This window comes from Anoplopoma fimbria, chromosome 7 (assembly GCF_027596085.1).
Source record: "Anoplopoma fimbria isolate UVic2021 breed Golden Eagle Sablefish chromosome 7, Afim_UVic_2022, whole genome shotgun sequence".
NCBI classification, from domain to species: domain Eukaryota; kingdom Metazoa; phylum Chordata; class Actinopteri; order Perciformes; family Anoplopomatidae; genus Anoplopoma; species Anoplopoma fimbria.
This window is the reverse complement of record NC_072455.1, coordinates 10,520,006-10,544,851: the sequence shown is the minus strand read 5'-3', so window position 1 is coordinate 10,544,851 and position 24,846 is coordinate 10,520,006. Positions and strand designations below refer to the sequence as shown.

General features: G+C 39.7%; 1 protein-coding gene across 2 annotated transcripts; it reads left to right on the top strand.

Moving 5' to 3' along the window:
* The first annotated feature begins 556 nt into the window (after nucleotides 1-556).
* frem1a (Fras1 related extracellular matrix 1a) lies at nucleotides 557-24,560 on the top strand. 2 transcript variants are annotated; one of them, XM_054601229.1, is made up of 36 exons: nucleotides 557-799; nucleotides 2,662-2,756; nucleotides 2,862-3,172; nucleotides 4,260-4,456; nucleotides 4,754-5,077; nucleotides 5,172-5,280; nucleotides 5,745-5,876; nucleotides 6,579-6,923; nucleotides 7,020-7,162; nucleotides 8,155-8,351; nucleotides 8,440-8,530; nucleotides 8,629-8,796; nucleotides 8,907-9,115; nucleotides 10,009-10,102; nucleotides 10,203-10,455; nucleotides 10,840-11,043; nucleotides 12,149-12,334; nucleotides 12,421-12,617; nucleotides 12,700-12,910; nucleotides 14,376-14,520; nucleotides 14,612-14,753; nucleotides 15,317-15,512; nucleotides 15,675-15,939; nucleotides 16,445-16,862; nucleotides 17,880-18,081; nucleotides 18,162-18,306; nucleotides 18,392-18,521; nucleotides 18,635-18,707; nucleotides 20,106-20,262; nucleotides 20,385-20,595; nucleotides 20,688-20,735; nucleotides 20,816-21,001; nucleotides 21,604-21,735; nucleotides 22,403-22,518; nucleotides 22,675-22,760; nucleotides 22,883-24,560. In XM_054601229.1, exons 1-36 carry the CDS (start codon nucleotides 557-559, stop codon nucleotides 23,083-23,085), a joined length of 6,564 nt encoding a protein of 2,187 aa, XP_054457204.1. In that variant the 3' UTR covers nucleotides 23,086-24,560. The 2 variants fall into 2 exon arrangements, with proteins under 2 accessions (XP_054457204.1, XP_054457205.1); XM_054601230.1 differs by having other exon boundaries at nucleotides 8,437-8,530; nucleotides 20,106-20,255; nucleotides 20,387-20,595.
* Nucleotides 24,561-24,846: the final 286 nt, after the last annotated feature.

Genomic DNA, 24,846 nt, shown 5'->3' with positions numbered 1-24,846 from the left:
CTCTTACTATGACAGCCCAATCACTTGTTCATGTATCATCATTTGTTCAATTATCACAATGGAAACTACTTGTGGTTCTTCTCAAAGCTCTGCTTCTAGAACTGAACAAGTTAGCATTGCCAATAAAATCAATGAATGCAGCTTTTACTGCTTTGAATAAAATATTTTTTACAGTTTCTCATTTGGTTCCCTTAAATGTTGAGGTGTTTATGATTTTCTTAATTTGCTTTGTGAATGTTGTGTATTGCGCTTCCTTCCAGGCCACCTACAGATTATAGTGATAGAGAGTACAGTAATAAAAAAACATTCTTTATGTAAAAATTGCCACACACTGAAACTAATTTAATTTCTTCACAGCTCCTGACCGATCATGTGAACTGGTAATAGCTCGGAGACTTATGCCACAATAGCATACAACCAGAGAAAAATGAAGCTTCTTCTGAAGATAGCCACATCTTGGATTACTTCAGTCTCCAATTGAAGTGTGTTTCTGAAAGCTTTAGTTTGGATCCAGTCCTTTAAGATCCTGCATGACGTCGGCTTGTGACTGACAGCGATGGGTTCACTGGGTCAAGCGCTGGCCTGGATCTTGCTCCAAGTGCTTTTGCTGGGAATGACCTGCTCATCAAACGGTTCCTTTGTGAAAGTCAATAAGGGTGTAAAGGTGAAACGAGGTCAGTCAGCCTACCTCCAGGACGGTGACCTACAGTTCCATATTCCCCGTCAGAAGGATGCGTGCAAGGTGGAGGTGGTTTTAAATGAGCCTATAACTCAACGAGTGGGAAAAGTCATGCCTCAGGTAATGGAAAAAAAACCTTTTACAATGAGTGTGTTCCAGGCTTTTTACCAGGCATGCATTACGCTTCCATAGCATGGTTTGACAGCTAAAATGTAGGAAAACATGTAAGGTATTATTAGTGTTGTGGTAATGATGACAAGAGCTCAGTGATGGGTTGATCAAAGTCTATCATGTTTCTACTAAATGTAACTGGCCGTCAGTTACCACTGTTGACCCCAGAGGTCAAGGCCAAGATCAAGTGAAAAAAGCTTTTTTACCGTCTGCCTGTCTTCCTATACACACCTGGCTTGGAGAGATATTTCCATGTCTGCAGTCTTAAGTTGAGAAAAGAGAGGTATTTTGGGGTAGAGAGGGTGGAGGGACCCCTCTTTACTTCTTTATTTGTTTTCCAGGTTTACAAGCGGCCTCCTCTCTAATGAGTCTGTGCTGACAGATACAGTCATCTGTTGACTGTCCAGAAGCAGCTGTTTTTCATTTTTTATCAAGTTTAGGATTAAACTGGGAACATTTGCCTTTAGAAGGCCCACCCACCAATTAATATTATCACATATGAGTGTGGTTCCTTATGAGTTGGTGACAATAAAGCCTTTTATATGAAGGCATATTGGGGCAATTTTAGGTTTAAAAAAATTAAGTAAATTTACAAGATAAAAAATGATTGATAAAGATACGTTGCTCTCTTCTAAATAGGCCACATTCACAGCAATTTCTCTCTCACAAGTATTTCTTTGTTGCTCAATCTGATTGCGGGTGACTGTGGCTCAGTGGTAGAGCAGGGTCGTCCTCCAATCAGAGGATCAGCATTCGATCCCCGGCTCCGCTAGTCCTTGTCGACATGTCCTTGGGCAAGACACTTAACTTATGAATGGATATGAATCATTAGATAGATCCTGATGGGCCCGTGGCACCAAGCATGGTAGCCCCTGCCATCAGGGTATGAATGAGTGTGTGAATGATGTAAAGCCCTTTGACTCAAAGGGGCCGATCACTCAAAGGCTTTGAGTGATCGGAAGACTAGAAAATACAGTTACACGTCCATTTACTATTTTTATAATTTGGGCAAAAGGCGCATGTGAGGTGTAATGAGGTTGATCCAGCCGTACAAAGGGAAGCCATGTGGTTCCTTGGTAAAAAAAACAATACATTTTTTTGTACATTTCTGACTTTAATGTCCTTCAAAGTAAATTAGACTGTAACTCGAATATTTATTCATTATTGAATTGAGACGCTATTGTCCAAATATGAATTGTGTTCTGACTAGAAGTCTAGATCACACTTACTGTAGTTACATTTTTTGATGTGTATTAAAACTATTTCTATTTAAACCCTAATGAGTACTAAATTACATTGTTCTACAAATGTTTTGGACATTATTAGGAATTATTAGGAATTTACAGACCTGTTAATTATATTAATTAACCATTAATTATCTAAATGGCGCCGCGCGAGTGGCTGCCTCTTACAGCAGCTCTTGCAAATTTCCCCGCTGCGGGACTAATAAAGGATTATCTTATTTTATCTTATCTTATATGCTAATTTGATTTCTGATTTGATATTATCTCATTGGCAGATAACCTGTGAGTGTAGTTTAAATCTTAAATCTTGTCTTAAATCTGTTATCCTGTGCTTTCTTCATGAAAACATAAAACAATATTTTTGAACCTGGATTAACCAAAAATGTGATTTAGGCTTCCAGTCTGAACATAAAATAAGCTGTTATCATGAACACACTGCATGCTCAAGTGTTAAAGCAAGCCTATGTAACTATTGAAAGAGGAAATAACCCATTTTCCAATGTCTGGGTAGTTCTACTTATTGTAGACCCACCTCACTTATGTATTTTTTTTTTTTTTTTTTTGCAGGTATTTGATTGCCACTATCTGGCTGATGAAGTAAAGTATGTACATAATGGATGTCCATTGTTAAAGACGGACACTGTCAAATTTCGACTATACAGGTAAAACACCTGGATAGCCTACAAATGGGAATCATGCTTATTGTCTTTCTTTACTGTTCTTGCTGATGTGGCAGTATCATCATCTTATGTGTTATTTCTGACCAGGTTCACAGAGACAGAGACATACATGGAGGTGTTTTCTCTTCATGTGGACATCATGGAACCTGACTGCAGCATCATAAAGCTAGGGACCAAATCCCTGGAGGTTCCTGAATTCTACGGTTTCTCCGATGCTGTGGATGGCAATGTGGTGTCCTTCCATTATGAGCGGAGGTCTAGTCTGGAGTGTAGCATCCATTTGAGTAGCCATGACACCCACCTGCCGGCCCATGGCCAATTGGTCACCGGAGAGCCAGAGAAAGCTACGAAAAGAGGAGACGAGCCAGAGAGCTTCATCCACCTACGCCAGCAGCTCGGTAAACTATGAACAACAAATTGGACCCAGAAAGAAGTGCAACACTCATAGCTGGTTAATAACTTCCTAACTGTGTTAAAAGGTAGATTTCATTTGGGTCCTAATGTATTGCACCAACAGCCTCTAAATTATTTTTCTTGTTGTAGCACATCAAAAATCAAACTTTAAACCCTCATTTTATGATACTTTAACATCTTTCAAATTAGTCTGATGGAATACATTTCTGTTTGTAGATAAATTATACACAATTATACACTGTCCTGGTCAGATTCATTGAGGCATGGCTGCCCCGACAGTGATTTTTTTTATGGTACCAAAGGGGGCACCAAGTTGGACACTTTTCTAATTTTATACAAAGTGACTTTAAGCATCAGTGATTAACTTTAAAGTCATTGCTACATAAATCCCATCATCAGTGTGTTTTAGAATTTGTGTAATAAATAATGATATATTTCCAGTGCAAATCTTTCACAGAATAATATCCCCATTAAATAGTTCAACATTCTGATTCAATATGAAAATGCAGTGTTCTTTAAGTGACATGACACACTAACTTTATTTGTCTCATTTAAGCTCAAGGTCTCATTCTTGACTCAGCAGGAATTATATGGGCTCCATTTAAAGTTTTAATGACAAGCTAGCCAGGCAGATGTAGAGAACACAGTGTTGTTGCCTAAAACCTAGTAGCTTTGTTTCAATTCACAGCATTACGTTGTGTATAAAACTGCTACCATTTCACAACGTGAGCCAGCGGTCGTTTAAATCGTCTAGGTATAAGGATGTGTTGAGAGAAAACATATGTTGTCTCATCTGCATTCAAAGCATGTCTGTTATTTAGAAATATGTCACTGGAAAGCATTACAAGTAGACTGGAGATGAGTTGGAGGTTTTTTTTCTCTGAGAAGAATCAGTTGCATACAAAATGATCATCATCCAAAAAAGGATAAATGTCAACAACAGTTTGTTTCTCCCTGTAGAGTAAACGTAAAACCAGTCTAGTCTGCCTTTATCTATATGGAACACTAAGTAGGTCAAACAAGAATACAAAATGTGATGTAAAATCTCTCCATGGTTGTTTAATTATTCAGATAATAAAGCCAGAGCAATGTGTAAATCTGAAGACTGCCTGAAGGGTCTGAAGCTAGTGAAGTTCACCAAAGTTCCCTGTGAAGACTTCCTTTTGATGGGGCTGAGGTATCAGCACATAGACCCTCCATCTCCAGACGTAGACTACATCGCAATCAGACTGGATCTCAAGGACACAAGGAGTGGCAGCATATATCAGGTAATTTAGCTGTTTTAATGCTAACATTTTGTTATTTATTTCTTTAATGCTAACAATTGTGTATTTTCTTTCCTTACTAACCGTACTAGCACTAGGATTTTAGTAGAAAAGAGGTTGTTTTTATTTAATCTTTTTCTTCATTTTGCTCACGGCTTTAAAATGTTTAGTTATTTTAGCCTTTGCTCTTGTTTAAATATTGGCCCTAAATAAAATCCATAACTTGCTTTAAAAAATAATATATATATATATATATATTTGTGAAATTTAGTTTGAGGAACATTGTGTTTTTCTGGACAGTCTGAACAGGCCTGGATTCCCGTGCATATAGTCGGTGCATTGCCCAACCAGCCGCCCAAGCCATCCTTCATGTCCATGTTTATCCTTGAAGTGGACCAGTTCATCCTCACTCCACTCTCCACTGCTACACTAGACACTGAGGACGAAGAAACTCCAAAACAACTTTTGGTTTTCAACATCACCGAACCTCCCGTGGACGGCTTCATCACCCATCTGTCTGATCATACTCGTCCAATCTCCTCCTTTACGTGGCTCGATCTAAATGACATGCTCATTGGGTATCAGCCTCCGAACTCCTCAAACACCCAACGCAGGAATTACGAGGTACTGTTCCCTTTCCTATACCATTATCTTACTTATAAAATTGGTTTGGTTTTGCTAGTTGTATCTGAAAATCGTTTTTAATCTTCCCATACAGGTGCAATTTGAGGTTCATGATTTTTTCTTTGAGAAAAGCCCATCTATGACTGTTCACATGTCTGTAAGGAATGCAGACACGAATGCACCCAGAGTGTCTTGGAACATGGGTATGGTTGCATCACATTGCGGTGCATACAAAGCTCTTTCAAACACATGGAAGCAGTTGTTTATTTAATAACTTGTAAAAACCAATTTATTTTAACATTGATCACTCGTGTGACAACCCCATAAATAGTTATCAGATCGATGCAGCTCTTTAGCCTCTTGTAGAAAAATGTTTTTGTTGGTCTCAACGCTCTCATCATTTCATTACCAGATGCAGCAGAGCAGCTGTTTTCAGCTTTGAAAAACTAGCTGTACACTATCACTGACAGACAGACAAAGTTAGCAACTAGCTGGTGAATAAGGTCAAACATTTAGATTCAGAAACACAACACAAATGAATGCCAATACTTTTGTGTGTCTGTTAATTGTTAGTTTTCCCATGCAAGTTTTTTTTTGTTGTTGCAATCTTTCATAATTAGTATTTGCGTGTACAGTATACATAGCTAAGTAGAAATTTGTGTTATAGGCCTCAGTTTGTTGGAGGGTCAGTCTCGGCCAATAATGTGGGAGCAGCTCCAGATTGTGGACAACGACAACCTGAATGCTGTTCGTATCATCACTGTAGATGGTCTGCAGCATGGACGGCTCACTGTCAGAGGTACACACACAACAACTGCCAGTGGACACAGACAAAGTTACATCTCGTCACTTCTGACTGGTTACCTTAATTCAATATCCCTCTCATTCATGCAAAAATCTGTCCGTCAGTGCTGCAGATATGTTAATCCATTATGAGCTGGTGCATCATCAGGCAGTGTACAACCAAACCATAAGGCAACACTGACTAGGGCTGAACAATGTCTTGATTACATTGCTAATCAACAAGCTGTTATTATAAAGCTAAGGTTCAGTTTTATAAAAAACAACAACAGTTGCATTATGTAAACAAACTGGAATTTAAAGGGTTAAAGTTCTGAAAATGATTGCATATCATCAGGACTGAAGTTGGTTAAAAACGTATAACTCAGTGAAAGTGGAAAAATATATCAATATATATTAAGGGATGCACAAGGGTTAAAGGGAAGTTATGTCTGCTCGGGTTGGATAATATGTCAATGATGTGAAAAGTTGTTTTTTTAATGGTATTAGAAGCATATAATTTTAATAGTATCTAGAGATTCACATTTAAAAAGCAAATAGAATATAAATTGAATTATATAGTTAAATTAATACAATTTATCTAAGTATTTTTGTTGCACATCACATTTACTTCAATTTGTCAGAAATATGATATTGAAATCATCACATATCCAACTTTTTTAAAAACATGACTTGTTTGATTGTTTCATGGCAAATCCAGGGGGAAAGGGCTTCATGTTTACTGTCAATGACATCAAAGCGGGCGTGGTTCGCTATCACCACGACGACAGCGACTCCACCAAAGACTTCATCGTCTTCCGCATCACGGACGGCCACCATCAGACCCGACACAAGTTCCCCATCAAGATCCTGCCGAAGGACGACAGCCCTCCAGTCCTTATCACCAACATGCTGCTGGAGGTGTCTGAGGGCCAGATGGCTCTACTGAGAGGCTCCACCCTCCAGGCATCAGACATGGACTCCAGCGACGACTACATCCTCTTTAACATTACCCGCCCCCCACAGGCAGGGGAGGTTATTAAAATGCCAACATCAGGGCTCACAGGTCAGACTGATGGATTTTATTTTCTTATTTCACCCTACATGGAGTTTGTGTTATTTATTAATCGAATCATTACCTGTTTCTGTTGGTTTGACCCAGGTTATCCTGTCAGCCACTTTCTACAGAGGGACCTGTCTCAGTCCATGGTTTACTATCGACACCTAGGAAACGAGGTCTTTGATGACTCCTTTGAGGTGGTGCTTTCAGATTTCAATGACCCCCCCAACCTGTCAGAGCCTCAAGTGGGTAACAGCAACACATCTCTAAAATGATATAAATCAGTGAGTTAATCAAAGACAAGATAAGGGAGCACCATTTCAATTTGAACTCAATGGTCATTAAGAAATCTACATAGGATATCACTAATTGGCCCTTGGCTGTGTACTGCAAACTCTACATTTGCAATATTGCAGTGTAGAATTGATCAAATCTGATTAAATTAAATTCGCATTTATTGTTCTCATTGTTACAATTTTCCCAATTTCAGTGAATAATTAATACATAATATAAATACTGTCCAAAGACCTTTCCTCATTCAAATGCTCATATTGTAAGATATTTTAACAAATATGAACTCCAAATAGTAGCCCAGTTCATTTGATACATTTCTAGGTGGCTGCTTAGAGCTAAATGCTAATGTCAGCTAGCTAACATGCTCACAATGTCAATGCTTGATGATTCCCAGTTCATGTTTATCATGTTCACCATCTAAGTTTAGTGTGTTAACATTCTAACATTTGCTAATTAGCAATAAACACAAAGAACTAATTTCATGGCAATTCATCCATTAGTTTTTCAGGCATTTTTCCCAAAAGTCAACTTCATAGCGGCAATACATTAAAAGGCAGGAGCTCCCCAAATACATCTTCTGGCGATCATGAATGTCTGTACAAAATGTTGTGGCAATCCATCTGCTGTCATTTGACTAAAACCAAAGCCGCCAGCCTCAAGATTACCAAAGTCATGGGAACCATGAATGGCAAAAGATTTCATAATAATCCATTCAATAGTTGCTGAAATATTCAATCATGAACCAAAGTGGTGGAAAACTGCTCAAGGGACAGCAACCGAAATTGCTGTCCCTTGAGCAATGTTGCTTGCATGGCTAAAAAAAGTTAATGAAAATATCTATGGGGAAAAATCCATAGTCTAGGATTAAAAAGTACTTCCTTGTAATGAAATCTAATTTCTGATTATGATTTCTGATGCAGTGATCGATATGCTTGTGGTGCAGGTAGTGGTGGTGCACATAGAGCCTGTTCCGGACCAACCACCTAAAGAGGTTCCTGGTTCCAGTCGGTGTCTCGTGATCAAAGAAACAGAAGTGGTCCATATAACCCGGCAACAGCTTCACTTTGTAGACCAGGAGTCCCCAGACAGTGAGCTCACCTTTACGGTTACCACTCTGCCTTTCTTCGCTGGTCCTCACAGGTTAGTACGTCCTCACCTTCAGGGAACACAGTGGACACCAGGGAGAAAACATTCGGTCTGAATTTTCTGCTGTTGTCTTCATGAGTAGCGGTCCAGATGCTGGGAGGTTGTTCTTGGTCGACAGCATACCCAAATTTACTAAAGACTCCAATGCACCGGTTCTGAGGCTCTTCACACAGGTGACTCTTTTTTATTTTATTCAGGTATACATTATAGCTACATGCAGCAAGACTAGCTTATTAAAAATGTATCATATCTTTCATTTTATGTTTTTTAGCATGCAGTGAACTTCATGAAAGTGGCCTACATGCCTCCAGTCATGGACATCGGCCCTTACCCCCAGTATATCCAGTTTGTTCTCTCTGTAACCAACCTTCTGGGTAAAACAGTCACTGGGATTTGCTTCAACATCACTGTGGTGCCAGTGGACAACCAGCCGCCACAGGTGGAAAAGAAAGTTTTATGATAATGTATTTAATGTATAGTCACCTAATGTATTGTGTTTGGATGTGTGTGTGATATGTATAGAAAAAGTGTGGGTATGCTCTGTTTCAGGTTATTACCACCCCTCCGACCGTAGATGAAGGAGGGGAGTGTTGGCTCGGCCCTGAGCACTTGCTGCTGTCAGACGTAGACTCCGTGGAAGAAGCCCTGCAGGTGGCGCTTCAGAGGGAACCGCAGCATGGAGCTCTGCAGCTCAGTGGTCTCTCGCTGAAACCGGGCCATGCTTTCACTTTTGGGGACCTTAAAAGCCATAAAGTTAGGTCAGACATCCTGCTTCAGTTTTTTCATGTAGGCAATAAATGTATAAACTCCTCTGACACTGTGTCAACAAAAACTGATCACTAAAGGCTGTTGGATGCATTATATTGTTCAGTTGTATCCAACTAACAGTTGTAGAAGGCAGAACATTCACACCCCTAGTATCCATCAAGTCATCAAGGCTAACCTGTTAGCAATCAAACTACTAGATCTTTTTCACAGGAGTTGGTGGAGACCAAAACAGAGCTAAAAGAAGTATGAATGTTGGACTTATATTTGTCAGGTTGACAGAAACAGGAATTCAATAAATGCTAATGTTGCTCTGTGTGTGCTAAATAGGCAACTGCTTGACAACACGCTAGCCATATCTATTTAATAAGGTCATGGTCTGTCAAACTTAATCTGTTGTGGAGTTCTGCTGCCAAGAGGCCAAAAAAAAAAGACTGCTGCTTAAAACTGAAGTCACTAACTAATGAAAGTATTTATTTAAAGTTGATTCAAGTTGTGTTCTATTAGAATATCTTTTGATCCACAAAATAAAAAAAGACCAAGAGAACCATTACTAAGACAGTGTTCACAGAACATCTCATTGTAAACTCAGGCCTCAGATAAAGCATATTACCAGCTTTCATAATCCTAAACCAGGTGGAAAAGCACAGTATCAGTTTAACACTGAGTGAACCGATAGATAAACATGATTCTTGTAAATCCTGATACTTGCCAATGGCAATTATTTTCATGATAAATGGTGGGAGGTAGCAAAGCAATCAAATACTAAAACTGTTTAGAACAGATGTATTTATTTTAACTGTCAGACTTTATTTTACATGCCAGACTTTGGGTTTATTTCATTACTTTGCAGATCTTAATTTTGTCTGTCATTTTTTCAATTCAGGTACAATCACGACAGCTCAGAAACTGTAGAGGACAACATTGAATTCACAGCGACAGATGGCACCAATTCAGTCAGTTTTTTCTTGCAAGTGAAGGTAATAGAAATGGTTGCTCCTTCTTTGCAGTCAGAAAAAAAGAAAAGTAAAAATGGAAACATTAATTGTTTTACTAAAGCAACTTTCATGTCATCTCCAGGTGTTGCCCATTAATGACGAGGTGCCAGTGTTGGTGGCTGGTTTGAACCCGGTGCTCAGCTGTGCAGAGGGACAGGAAATTGTCATCACAGCTGAGTACATCTACGCCACTGACGCAGACAGCGACAACAGCAGCCTGGCCTTCCTGATCGCCCGGCAGCCCTTTCATGGCGTGGTTCTCCGGAACTCCATCGTGGTCGATCGCTTCATCCAGGCAGACATCACTGCGGGGATCATCACCTACAAACACACAGGTTTGCAGCGCAGAGTGGGCTTACAGCTAAAGTTTTTGATACTGCTCTGTCATTATCATTCAAATTTTGTGAAATCCGATCTCATGACATCTCAAATCTCAGCAGCTGCAGGACAAAAATATGTCAAAATTCAAAGAGACATATTGATAATGTTGTGGAAGGGAAACCCAAGTTTGCTCATAACATTATTAATCCTTATTTATGGAATGGAGTTCATTTTGCTGATGTATTAAATTGATATTAAATAACAGAAAATTATTACTAGGCTCATTCTCAACATTTAGAGCTGCACATACTACAGTCTATATCTTGGAGAGATAAACAGGTGTATAACAAGCCAGTACAGTAGGGTGTGTCTCTGAATGTACTTGTTTGTGGTTTTAGGACTGGAGATTGGACTCACTCCTCGCCATGACACCATCACCTTTGTTATATCTGACGGACAAACAGAAAACTCTGCTTTGTGCTGCGTTGAAGAAAATCCCACCAACAGCAGAGACATGACTCAGCTACGACACAGTCTGCCTGTGTATGACCTCCACATCACAGTGTTTCCTGTGGACAGCCAACCACCTTCTTTAACAACAGGTGGGCTACTTTTAACTTTTAAATAGAGAACCAGCTCTGTGTTACTGTGCTTCATTGACATTTCCATCCCTCTTAACACCGTAGTCTAAACCTCCATTATTCCTATCGTCATTTTAATTCCAGAAATATTATCATGTCTTAGCAGTAGAAAACAGGTGTAATTAAAACTACTTATCATTGCTCTTTATTTTTGTCAGCTCACTGTCATGTCCTATTGTGACACTACAGCGTAACCACTGTAAAAGTTATTACTAACACTTGTGTTTCCTGCGATGACAATTTAAAATGTCTTCTATGAGAGAGGTTTATTAGCACGATGGTTTTTAAAAATGGATATCTGTTGATATCTGTAATATATTAAACTGTTGATATCTGTAATATAATTAAATTATAGCAAAATATGTGACATATATAATCTTACATCAAAATTTAAAAAGTCAGCAGTTTTACTGACTTATTTTAACTAGGCTTTGCTGTTATGTGAATAAAGTATTTCATTTGTTTATTTTATTTATTTTGTTATGTAGAAAAAGCAATATTTACTTACATTTTAGTTTTTCAGTACAAGGATATTTTAGCCGCTTTCAGCTTCATGTCTAATATTTCTTAGACGCAGGTGTAGACTTAAAACAAACCTTAAAGTGCAGTTTATATGAGCCTTCAATTCAGCAGGCACGGCCCCCAAGGCCAATAATAATCAATCTCTTTATTAGTCCCACAATGGGTAAATTTCTTTTGTAACTCGTTAGCCAGCCTAGTTGATTATTTTAATACACAAAAGGGAGGACCACTTAAAAGGATAAGGCTCATATGAAACTTGACTGATGTTTTGTGTTAATTCAGAGATTTGAAAAAGAACGGCAAAAGGCCACAGCACAAAATTATAATTTAAACAAGACCAAAGCAAGTAAAGCACACTTCTAGAATAACCAGAATTACCCGAAAAAACCCCTGATAAATAGAAAAACATTTATAGATTAAAAAAATGTAATTTGGCCCACAACCAATTTATAAATACTGTTTCTATATGGTTAATCATTTTATTAGTTAATGGGGTTTTTAAAGCATGATGTTTGAGCGTGAGTTGTGCTTTTGTTGTTTGTAGGAAACATCTTTACGGTGGATGAAGGTGGGTCTGCCCCGATAACTGCATCACATTTGAAGGCCTCTGACTTGGACACTGTTGTGGACAAACTGGTGGTCAGTCTCATTTCATCACCCCAGTTTGGCTACATAGAAAATGTCCTGCCCAGTCCTGGCTTTGAGAAAAGCAACACGGGCATAAGCATAGGTAAGCATTATGATATATATTATAATCAGAAAGGGGAAACAAAATAATATTTCATGTGTTTTTCTGTCTAACCTCCTTTTCTCCAGCTTCTTTTTCATACAAAGACATCATTGATGGTCATGTGAACTACGTACAGTCCAGACACCAGAGGATGGAGCCTACAGCTGACCAGTTCATGCTCTGTGTATCAGACGGCAAACACAGCTCTGCCCATGTCCCCTTCTACATCATCATTAACCCAACTAACGACGAGGTCCCACAGTTTGTGGCTCGGAACATCACAGTAAGTTTTTGTGTTCTGTCTCAGCTCCGATCAGATTGTTGGTCCAATGTTCATTGATGTCTTGATGTCCTTCTGCGATGAGGTGCGAGAAGGAGAAATGAAGCAGCTGGACTCGTCCGTTTTACATACAGTGGATCTAGATGTCCCCAAGGACAGCCTGCTCTTCAGTGTGGTCAGAGCGCCGCAGCACGGCAGCATCGTCGCCCACGGCCGTGAAAAGTCAGCCGGCAAGAGACGAGAGGCCGGTCCTCGGTCCCCCGTGGTGGACTTCACAATGACAGATCTTTCAAATGGTACTTTGCACATGGCAGTGCTCAAGCCTCATTTCACTCTGAGGACTGTGGGAGTTCAGGTCTCTGATTATTAATCTGTAATTCACAGTGTAGCTGTGGTCTGGTTTAAGTCATCTCATTACTAATGCTGCATTCATGTACTGTGGGAAAGATGAAACTCATCTGTCTGACATTTTAAGAAAATTCTTTATTTTTTCAAATTGGATCCTAGCTGCTCAGTCTTGTTAGTTTGACCATCATCTATACCAACAGTAAAACTAACAAACTGATCAGTTATGATACAGTTTTACTTTACAACTACAACATCTAGGGACATAGCAGCTCTTCTAGACTCAAGAACACTATAAAAAGGTTGAGAAAAAATTGAATTCAGTAACATAAAGAAAGTCTGAACACAAGAACTACTTAGGCCTCGTTTTCACATAAGAAACAATCAATTATAAATGTCATGACAACCATGAATACATTAGAATTTGGTAGTTAATGTACATTCTCAAGCAAGTTATAATAATAACGCCCAGCGCATGTCTTCCCCTTTATCAACGTGCCTTCCCTCCTCTCCATCGCCTAGTAGCAGAGAGAGAGCGCAGGGGGCAAATTTGTTTGTCTGGTCTGCCTGACTCATCAATCGTTTAGAATCCACTTCTCTGAAATACCAGTAGCTTAAACAGGCCCATGTTTACATGCGTTAATGCTCATAATCCTCCTTTTTTTTCTCATCCTGCCTGTCCTGCAGCACCTTTTCTCACCGTCTCTCTGAAATGCTCCGTTGTAGCGCTTGCTCTTCCCTCCAGAAAGCAAAGTTTGCCCTGATTGGTCAGCTAGCCCGCTCTGTTGTCAACGTTTCACATTTAAAAAGACTCTTCCTCTGGAGCTTGACAAATAAATGACAGGTCACAGTGGGATTTGATCCCAGACCTCCTGGGTGAGAGGCTGCTTTCATAACCACTTTACCACAATAGATGTGAACTTCTGCTTTGTCTCTCTGATATGTTGTTTGAGGGCCAAACTAGCCGGAAGGAGTTTTACGTGACTTCTGTAACATTATGACCTCATAAAGTTATGGAATTGAAGGAGAGAATTCAATGGAGCCGTTTCAGGCAGCTCAGGAGCAGTGTTTCTGAGGGGGAGGGTAACCCCTTTTAGGCGTGGACTTCAGGTTTTACACTCTACAGACCTTTTACATGTAAAAAAAATTATAAACACACTAAAGAAGAGGGAACAAGTGGAAAAGCATAATAGGGCCACTTTAACTGAGCTGTGTGTTGGATGTGAGTGTCTCTATATGTGTCAGCCCTGTGATAGTCTGGTGACCTGTCCAAGGTGTACCCTGCCTTAACCCAATGACAGCTGGGATTGGCTCCAGCCCCCCTGCGACCCTTAACAGGATAAACGGTTACGGAAAATGAATGAATGAATGAATGAATGAAAAAGTTAAATAATCTGTATGATCATTTACGTTTAGGTATGGATCTGATGTACATGCACGATGACTCAGAGAATAGGGAGGACACTTTCACCATCCAGTTGACTGATGGCAGGCACCAACTCCAAAGACAAGTGATGGTTAAAGTGCTGCCACTGAACGACGAGGAGCCGCGCGTCATCAGGTAACATCTTCACTACAGTTCCTGCTTAAAGTGGGTCCTCAGGTCATTGTGGGAAAGTAGCTGGACCTAGTCTCAACCTGCTTTCCCTCAGGAACAATGGACTGGAGGTGGAGCGGGGAGAAGCCAGGCTTATTTCCAGCATTGCACTGTTTGCACAGGATGCTGACACTCCTTCTTCAGAGGTCATGTACATATTTGACAGCGTTCCCACCCAAGGACTACTTCAGCTTAAGGTTTGTGCAGTGCTGTCAAATGTCAAAGAGACACACAAGGATTTGTGATGTCCCCTGTCAATTTAACTGTGATAAAGGGCCATTGTGTAGGATTTAGGGGATATATTAGGAGAAATGTGTTATTGTAATTATAACTATGTTTTTGTTAGTGTGAAGTATCGTTTTTTTGTGTTATCTTGGAATGAGCTCCACTGAGCAACACTAGATGCCCCTTAATCATGAGCACTGGAACTTTAAGTGATGGTAATTATTAAGAATAGATGAATGACTATTTGCAAAACGAAAGATGTCACAAAGGCAGATATTGTTCTCAGGAGTTGGTAGAAACCAATGCTTGGGTATTTTTTGTTCTGAATAGTCAGAAAGGTATTGCACTGAGGAGTTGGATTGGCCAATTATATACTGGGGACATTTTTACCATGTTTCTGTCATCTGTCCTAAGGGGAATTTCCTGTTTTATCAAATCCAGTCCCAATTCCCATTCCTTTGGAATATGCTGTGTAACAGTATCTATCACTGTAAGCACTGCTATGACACTGGGAGGTGTTGTTCTCCTTTCTCAGGAAGGTCAGGACTGGAGGACACTGGCAGCAGGGAACAACTGCACCCAGGAGATGGTGGACATGAACCTCCTGCGCTATGTGAACACCGGCCCGCACGGTGCTAAAACACAGGACTTCTTTGTCTTCTACTTGTTGGACGGAAAGAATCAATCTCCCCAACAGCACTTTCACATCTCTGTCAAAGATCTGGAAAAAGGTACAGGGATTCTTCATTGGTCATAGGTTTGGTTCACTTGTTATATGCTTGTGACTGCCAGGCCACACCGTGTCTCCCTGCCATCTGTCCACTGTTAATTATAACTGATGGGGTTCCTATTTTAACGTAGCCTCTAAATGTCTCCTCCACCATGATTTCCAGGAAACATCGCCATGTTGGTGAAGCCGGCTAACGTCAGCCGTGGAGACCGCGTGGTTCTCACCACGGATCTGCTGTTGGCCACAGACGGCACAGAAAAGCCAGAGGAGCTTCTGTATATCATCACCAACCCACCAGCTCACGGACACGTAGAGTACATCAAGCATCCTGGACTGGCCATCTCCACCTTCAGCCAGATGGACATAGCAGCCAACCTCGTGGCTTACGTGCACGACAACAGAGCCACCACACCAATGGAAACCTTTCAGTGAGTCTAGAAGCTAGTGAGATGATAATTCCCATCATTATTTCCTCACAGAAATAATGATGGTAGTCCGGACCCAGTACTTGTCTCGAAAGTCCTGCATTCCTTGCTTTTTTCTTTCAAAATGCAAAGAGGATTATAACACGTTGAAACAAGTAAAATGTCTTTAACTGAAATTCTTATTTTTGAATTGTCATACAAATAAAACAAGTATGAGCAATAGTTTGTGAACAAGCATTACTAAAACCTGGTGCAGTTACAAAAAGTCTACCAAATCAAACTTTAAGAGATAAGATAAGATAATCCTTTATTAGTCCCACACCGGGGAAATTTGCAGGATCACAAGTTTTCTAGTTCAAGAGGTCTCGTCATTAACTGTTCCAGACCCACGTTGAGTTTCAAACATTTCACAGATTTTATCGTAACCTATAACATGATGTGCTTGTGGGTGGAGCTCTGTCTCTTTATCACGAATAAACTTGACCCAGTCTTCTGTGTGTTTTGCCAGGTTTGTTGTGAGTAATGGTAAAACCAGCCGTAACGGAAGCTTTGAGATCGCAGTGGAGATGGTGGACCGCATCTTGCCGTCTCTCTCGTCCAACAAAGGCCTCTCAGTTCCACAAGGCTCCTCCATGATCCTGGGTCCGGACTACCTGGTCATGTCTGACCCCGACACTCCACCTAGCGCGCTGACCTTTATCCTCCTCCAGTCTCCTCGGTATGGCAGGTTGCTTTTGAGAGGTACATCACTAACTGCTGGCTCCAACTTCACCCAGAGAGACATACAGGAGCTGGAGGTCTCATATAAACATGACGGGGGGCCGTCGCAGATCGACCGATTTGCCTTTACTGCTTGTGACAGCACCAAACGGGGTTTCCTGCTGGAGGGGCAGCTACACAAGGAACCTGTGCTCTTCACTATTCAGGTAGGTGATAAAGGATGCCATTGTTCTCCAGGTCCCAGGTCAGTGAGCCAATGGAAAGTGAGTATGATACCCAGGTTTCATCTCCTTTTCCATCCTTTTTTCCGTAAGAAATGTTTTTAACCAGATGTAAAAATGTTCACAATGTCTTTCTGCAAAGGAGTGAATATGCTCACATGTAGCACAATTAAATAGAAATAAAACCAATAAAAACAAAACCTCTAAGGTTGAATTCACAAAGACTGGTTTGCGTTCTCCACTTGTACTGTGTTGTCTATGGCAATATTTGATTTTAGTGAATTTATGCGTGACGTAGTAGTTAGTAGTAGTCATTTATTCCAGTCTTTATTAACAATTTTCCAAAAAGAGTTCACCTAAAAAAACTAAACAAACAATAGGACATTCAATTAAAGGAAAAACAAATATAGCCAACCCTTTCACTGCTAGGTTTAGGCTGTACAAAAATATAAACATAAACAAAGTTCCAAAGATTTCAAACACAAATAACAATCACCACAGTTTTATATGTTAGCAACCTTATTTAAAAAAAGAAAATTGCAAAGTGAGCCCCACTTTCAAATTTTCTTATCATAACCAGTCCACAGGTTAACCCCTTTCTATAGATATACATCTTTTCTTTATATTTGTCCTGATGCTTTGTTTTTTAACGCTTCTTAAACAAGTTACTACAATACAAAAACATTTTAATCTCCTTCCCACTCAGGATGAGAACATACTGTTACTTGAATGAGAAACATATTGTAACCATATGTAAATCTCATACAGTGATTTTTAAGCTACCATGACTCTTCAGCTGTGTGCTGCTGTAATCATATGCACCATTGGTGCTCTGGTGTGGGCTATGAATCAGTTTGCTATGAAAAAAATAGTAACATCTTTGTTTATCATATGGGCTATGTCACATCATTTCATAAATCCAAACTACATCCTTTTCAATGATGTTCATGTCAACCAATGTTAATCAATCTCTATCTCATTAAAAAACACATATGTTTTCAGATCAAGCCTCTGGAAAAGTCTTGTCCTGAGGTTGTGAAGCTGCTTCCTCTTTGGAAAGCAGAGTCTCTCGGTGACGGACGACACGGGATCTTTGTGTCATCTCGTGAGCTGAAGGCCCAAGACAGCGACAGCAGAGAAGAGGAGCTGATATTCTGCATCGTTCGACAGCCCTACTTTGGTTACCTAGAAAACATGACCACAGGTCAAGAAATACATTTTAATTCCATCTGAATCACAGCTTAGTTTGGAATGGAAAAATAAGGCTTGTGTTTGCTCTTGCAGGTGGTTTTGTACCACAGCACTTCTCTCAGATGGAGCTGAACAAGAGAACTATCGCCTACATCATCAACCCAGACAGGGAGTCTCTGTCAGACAGCCTGGAGTTCACAGTGTCTGATCCTTTAGGGAACTCTGGGCCCCCTCACATGTAAGAAAAATCTTGTAACGCTGATTTCTATGACCTCTTTGAATTCACAGTTGAGTCTTCACCATGCTTTACCATGCCTTTGCAGACTTGACTTCAGCTGGTCCAGCGTGGAGCTGTCTCAGCCTGAGTACTCTTTGTGTGAGGACGGGGGGACCGTATCGCTGGACATCATCCGGAAAGGAAACCTGGCAGAGTCTTCATATATCACTGTCAAGGTCTGCAAAACATTAGTTATTAAAGCTGCTCTTAACTTGCTTCATATGACATTGAACTAACATGCCAAGCCTTTTACTTACAGATGTGTCTGTGTCATGTTTCTTTATCACAGGTGAAGGAGGTGACTGCAACAGTTGGAAAAGACTTCCTCATAAGCCCCTCTTCCCTCATTCAGTTTGATCCAGGTATAGTATGTCCTCATTGATGTAGAAAGATTGCGTTATGCTTTTATATTCAACCAATTTTAAAAATAGTGTCTGGTTTGCTCATCCTGTAAGCCTTCTGTGTCTTTGGAGCAGCTTTGAGATGATTACTGATGATGTCATCAGGGGAATTTTAGGCTCGGAGACTACAACATTTTAGAAAGCCTTTGTTGCAATCATGGCGGGTGGAGTTTAACACTATTGAGTTGCATTATGGGAAGTGTAGGATCTGTATTTATTGGTGCTTGATGAGCTGGGTGAGCTGGGTTTGGAACCATCGTGAGACAGGAAACCATGGCTGCTGCTTCAATTTTGTACATTCTGTTTTCCTTTTATACTCAACCTTGATCTTTAACCAACGTTCTCAGCCACATCCCATTAATCGAGTTTATTGGGTTGTCATGGAGATCATTTTTTTATCCCTTGAAAAATAAATCATGTTTTTGCCGTATGTATCACCTATTTTTGGAAGGCAAACTTGGAAGTATGCATCACCCTGGTTCCCTCCACAAAAAGCCAATTGGATACTTCCATTAGATTTTGGCGTACTGCAGAAAATAAACTATATGGCAAACAAACTAAAGTGTCATAAACAAAAAAGTTTATGATACTTACACTTTTTGTTAAGCAAGACAATTAGTGGGCTGAGCGTGTTGTCCTGACATGAAGGTTGAGGTTCCATCCTGGCATTGTCTTTGAGCGAAACAAACAAACCCCAAGCCCGAGCTCCCAGGGCTCTTCACAGCAGCCAACTGCTCCTAAAATGTTCATCATGACTTAAATGCAGAGGTCAATTTTCATGTATATACCTGCATGTATTTGACCATTGTAATAAAAGTCTAAGACACCTTAAAGTTTCAAAAGTCACGAGTGGGCTACTTACTGATGTATTTTAAATCGTAGAACAAATGTTTTAATCTCCTAAGCATGTGTTAACCACAGTCCTTATTTAAGGCATCTAATAAAAAACCCATTGAAACATCCCATTAACTTTGAGACGAGGAACCAGAAGTGCAAAAGCGCTGACTCATTTCTGTTGACTGATACATGATAACATATAAAGATCAATCTGTGAAACATCCCATCACAAGATATATTTTAGTCGACAATGATGGTTGTTTCATAATGAAGACAACTCCCATGATCCCATGCTACTTCAAAACATCATCAAAGTCTGTCTCTTGTTGTTGTTTTGATGGAGAAACCCCAAGATGCAGAAATACAGTGTGTTTATTTGTCACAACAGCTCAAACATTTAAAATGTTGTTTTTTTGTTATTTAGGTAGTGATGCAAAATCAAAGGTACAAAACACACAAATTCACAATACATGAGACCTTCACCATCTCTTGTAAATGGTTGTGATGTTCCTGTCTGTGTAGGAGTGTCAAAGAGGACCTGGCAAACCAAGATCATTCAGGATCACCTTGAGGAGGCTGTGGAGATGTTTGAAGTGCTGCTGGTCTCCCCTGAAGGCACTGTGATTGGAAGCATCAACAAGGCTAAAGTCACCATCAGGGACTCGGGAGGAGGTAAAAAATAATTTCACATTGAATATAGATCGACTGTATGAAGTGTCCTGCATAAAGTATTTTTTTAACAAAATGGCGCCCTTCATTCTGATTAAAATCTAATAAGACTGTTGAAACTAAAAACACCACAGGACAGCCCAGGCTGAACCAGGATCAGGAGGCTCCCGTTCTTGTAGGAAAAGAGGTTCGGTCAGACACGTACCCCCAACATGGATCCATTCAGCTAGAGAAACTGCCCCTCGGCACAGAATCAGTGATGTTGACACGTGGAGACAGCATCTCCAGGCCTGGAACACATGTCCCAAAAAAGAAACTTAAAGTTATGGGCAACCCAAAGTCTGTAAGTACCAGTTCTTGCTGACCTTTTCCTTCTCATCATGACTTTGTCACAGTTTTAAACTATCTATAACTTTTTACTGTTTCGTCTATCAGATTGCACCTTCATCAGTTTTTCACAGCGAAACAGACATTGTTTACACGGTAAGCAGCAGCAGCTGGCACTAACTGACCTAGTCGTAAAGTCAGAAGAGTATTCAGTTTTGTTGTCTCTTTAATTCCAGTATCATGGCATCATGCAAATGCAAGTAGACGACGACACCTCCCCATCGAGGAAGGGCAGAAAGGCAAACATCCATGTGGTTAGCAGGGGAGCACAGCAGCAGGTCCCAGCTGTGCTTACTGAGTCAAAGTCAGAGCCTCACAGAAAGATCTCAAAACTGCAAAAAACAGCACCGGCTAAAGGACTTGTGAGTACAAATGTTGCTTGTCAGATTCAGTTTCTGCGAAAATGTGTGTAGTGTTGAGTCAAGAAAGGGTAGTTCTCTTATGCCAGGATTTCAGCTTTGTAATCAGGGCCAGGTGTTATAATAAAACTAATAGCCATTCTGTGTCACCTCTTTCTTTAGCTTGCTATTGTGTTCATGGTTGTCAATTTCCGAGCGACCAGGCTTTAACCTCCTGTTCTGAAAAGATAAGATAAGATAATCCTTTATTAGTCCCGCAGCGGGGAAATTTGCAAAGTGAAAAGTGAAACCAATGCAGAGATACCTTAAACTTGCATTCTTTCTACAGGCTATCAGAGGGTGACTCCTCTAGTTTATGTCTTATCAATACAGCATGATGTTCATTTAGTAAATTGTGGTCCAATTTATTGTCAAATAGACCATAAAGCAGGTATGCTTTAGGATGGGGTTACATTGGGATTTACAGGTCGCTACCACCTGCTTGTTCCAAACATTATTTGTCATATTTACCATGTTTTCGGGGAAATCTGTGTGGGAAAAGATTACTGCATTTCAGTTCAAGCAACACTAAATTAATTTAACCTGTCAATTTGTATGGCCCGTAGGCTAAAACTGATAACATCATACCAAAGCCCTGTGTGCCAGAACTGATGGGACTACTGCATTTCAACCAGACCACCAATCAGCTCTTTCACTGCAACGGTGTCTCCTGGAAACCCTGGGCACCAACTGATCAGGTATTCAAGTTTACCTTTAAAAAGCATGCACAAGCTTCTTTGCATCTCTGAAAGAGAGATGTCTAACTTTTGCAATATTTTCAAATAATCATTCAATGCTGTTTTACTTATCGTCGCTTTCAGGTAACTTTGTGTCTCAATACTTTGTCGGTTTCATATTTTTTCTGTAAATCAATGCTGTTGGTCACCCTTTGCGTTTTTCTGTGAGTTTCACAAGTATTTAACCAACTAAAAGTATTAAAAATCATTCGGATCCTCAAACTGCAAAAAACCTCTATCAGTTGTCTTCTGTCGGCTTTAGGTTGGCTTGGAAAAGCCAGGTTGAAGGTGGCTCGTGTCTCCGACGATGAGCTTTACAGAAAATAAAATATCTCAGATCATCAGGATTGAGAGTATATATAGAATTGGCTGTCATCTGCATAGTGATGAAAGTCAACACTGTCCTTTTTGAATGATGCTTGTACATTTTTAACATATGAAAAGTACATACTGAAAAGTAGAAGATCTAGGATAGAACCTTGAGTATCTCCATATGCAATGTTTGTACATGGTACATTATTCTTTTTGCTTAACAAAACATGGATTGACCTCTGAAATAATTACTTAAAAGAAAATTATGAAATCACAATCACCTACAAATGTCTGCCCATTTCCTCCTGGATCCCAGATGATGAGTGCTCAGACGTGTCCTCAGGGCTGGACCTTTCATGGTGGCCACTGTTACTCCATTAGCACTGAGCATAAAGTCACATGGAGCACAGCTAACCGGGCCTGCAGAGAGAGGTACAGTTTAACACATTCAACACATTGTACACATTCTTGTTGTCAAAGGGTAGACATACAGACAAATTGAGGCACAAAGCATGCTTCTGAATAGTTGTCTGTCATGCATTAAAACTATATAATCTGAATTATATGCACTATGTCAACTGATTTCAGATACAAAGGCACTTTAGCAAGCATTATCTCTAAAGTCGACATGGACTGGCTGTGGGACTTCAGCGGAAGAAAACCATTTTGGATAGGTGGGTATCTTTGAATTTGTTGCAACACCATTCTGTTTTATTTTTTCATAATTAAATATATTTTTCCATGGTAGAGTACAACTTCTTTACTCTAAGTGATGTATTTTTCTCCTACTGTTCAGGCCTGAATGACAGGGACGGCCGAGGACGCTGGGCGTGGGCGGGTGGTGAGCCGGTCAGCTACACTAACTGGAGAAAGACGCCTCCTCTGTCCAAAATGAAGGGAAACAAAAAGTGTGTCCTGGTGTGGAGAAGGGCAAAGTGGCAAATCAGGGACTGCAAGACTAGTAGAGGTCATCGCTTCGTGTGTTCAATAAAAACTTGATTTCAACAGTGTTAACAGCATCACAGCCATGAGCCACTGTGTTGTTTCAGAGGGAGGAAGGACTGATCCTCGGGACATTTAAACTGCAATACCAGACAACTTTCAAATAAGGATAAAAGGAGACTTTGCTGGAACTGTTCATATCATTTATAATGAGTGTCAAATATTGTGTCTAAAAAAATAACCTGCTACACTGCGTGACATTGTTTACACTGCATTTATTCGAATTAACCACTTTAAGTATTTTTTATATGGAAGCCCTAAGAGGCAAGTTAGAAAAAATGTTGTGATCCATTTCCTAAGGCTGATCTAATCTTTTTTTCTCTCCTGTGTGTGTGATTTAAAAGCAGGAGAAAAAAAAACCTAAAGGCTAAAACACCTTTTAGCCTGTCAAGGGATCAGATTAGATCAGTCTCAATATTAATTAATCAACATAAAGGGGTATTAACAAATGCATTTTCTGATGTATATATAAATTACTCTCTCCACAGAAATAAATATTTTTCAATACTCAAAAACAGTTAAAATATAAATATAAAAAGACTTCTAAAGGCTTGCTATTGCGTTGCGACTTGTTTCAGATGTTTGAATCATTTCGCTAAAGTTAGCTGTCTGAGTTGTTTCCAGGACATACATTTTCCACCCCGTTCCCAGGTTTCCACCCTGTGCATGAAATACGAGTATAGAGTGGAGCAGGAATGACATTTTTGTACACCAAACACAGAAGTTTACATCCCACTGGTTCCCTCTACAAAAAGCAAATATGATTTTTCCATTGGATTTTTGAGTTTTTCAGAAAATAAGCTCTGTTGCAACAGAAGTTTATGATACTCACACGTTTTGTTCAGTAAGATAATGTTGACAAATTACCATTGTTTTATTATATTTAAAGCAAGAATGCAATCGGAAGAAGAAATAAAAATAATGCTAAGGCTATAAACTAACCACACCACGGTCACATGAGAAGTCAACAACACTTAAAAGCATCAAAATAACAAGAGAGGTATCTACTAACGTAATTCTAATTGTAAAAGAAAACTTTCAAATAGCTTAAGCTTGTATTAACCACATACCTGATGTCTGACATCTGACCATAAACCCATACAACGGAAGTGCAAAAATGCAAACTAATTTCTGGGTTTAATGCCTTATTCCTACACCATCCAATATCGTTGAGGGGTCACACTCATGGGATTGGTCAAAAATGTATGAGGCATCTGATTGGCAACAGATAATAATAATAATTATGTTGTTCGCATTGAAAATACATTTGTGGAGAGCAACATTTAAATTTAAATGACAAAATGCATTTGTGAATCCCTCTGTGTGTATCACACATGTATTAATGAGACTGATCTGACCTCATAAAAAAGGTTTTGCCGTAATAATCTGTCAAAATTCCTTAAAATCTATGAAAAAGGTATGAAACACAAGTTTTGCAATGTATATATTCTAAGTAAGTTTTTTCCTTCTGGTGGAAAAGAACACAAGAATAGGGTAGTGGTGCAATTCAGCCTCTTGTGGACAAAATTAGTATTATAATAACAAAAACATCAATTATCCTGGCAACAACAGTTTAAGAAAAATTATATATATATATAAAAGTATCCTAGCAAAACCTTTTTCCACTGTTGGTAAAAAAATTTAGATTTTCCTGGCAATAACTTTTTTCAAATTATTCTTTAGTCACAACACAGGAAGGAAAACAACAAACATCAAAGAAAGTAAATCATTGAATTCTCACTTGCCTATCTGGACTTC

Coding starts and splice junctions, on each gene's coding strand:
- frem1a (XM_054601229.1), top strand. CDS start 557: ATGGGTTCACTGGGTCAAGCGCTGGCCTGGATCTTGCTCCAAGTGCTT. Junction 5,078..5,171: donor CCCAACGCAGGAATTACGAG/GTACTGTTCCCT, acceptor CTTCCCATACAG/GTGCAATTTGAGGTTCATGA. Junction 10,103..10,202: donor GTTTTTTCTTGCAAGTGAAG/GTAATAGAAATG, acceptor TGTCATCTCCAG/GTGTTGCCCATTAATGACGA.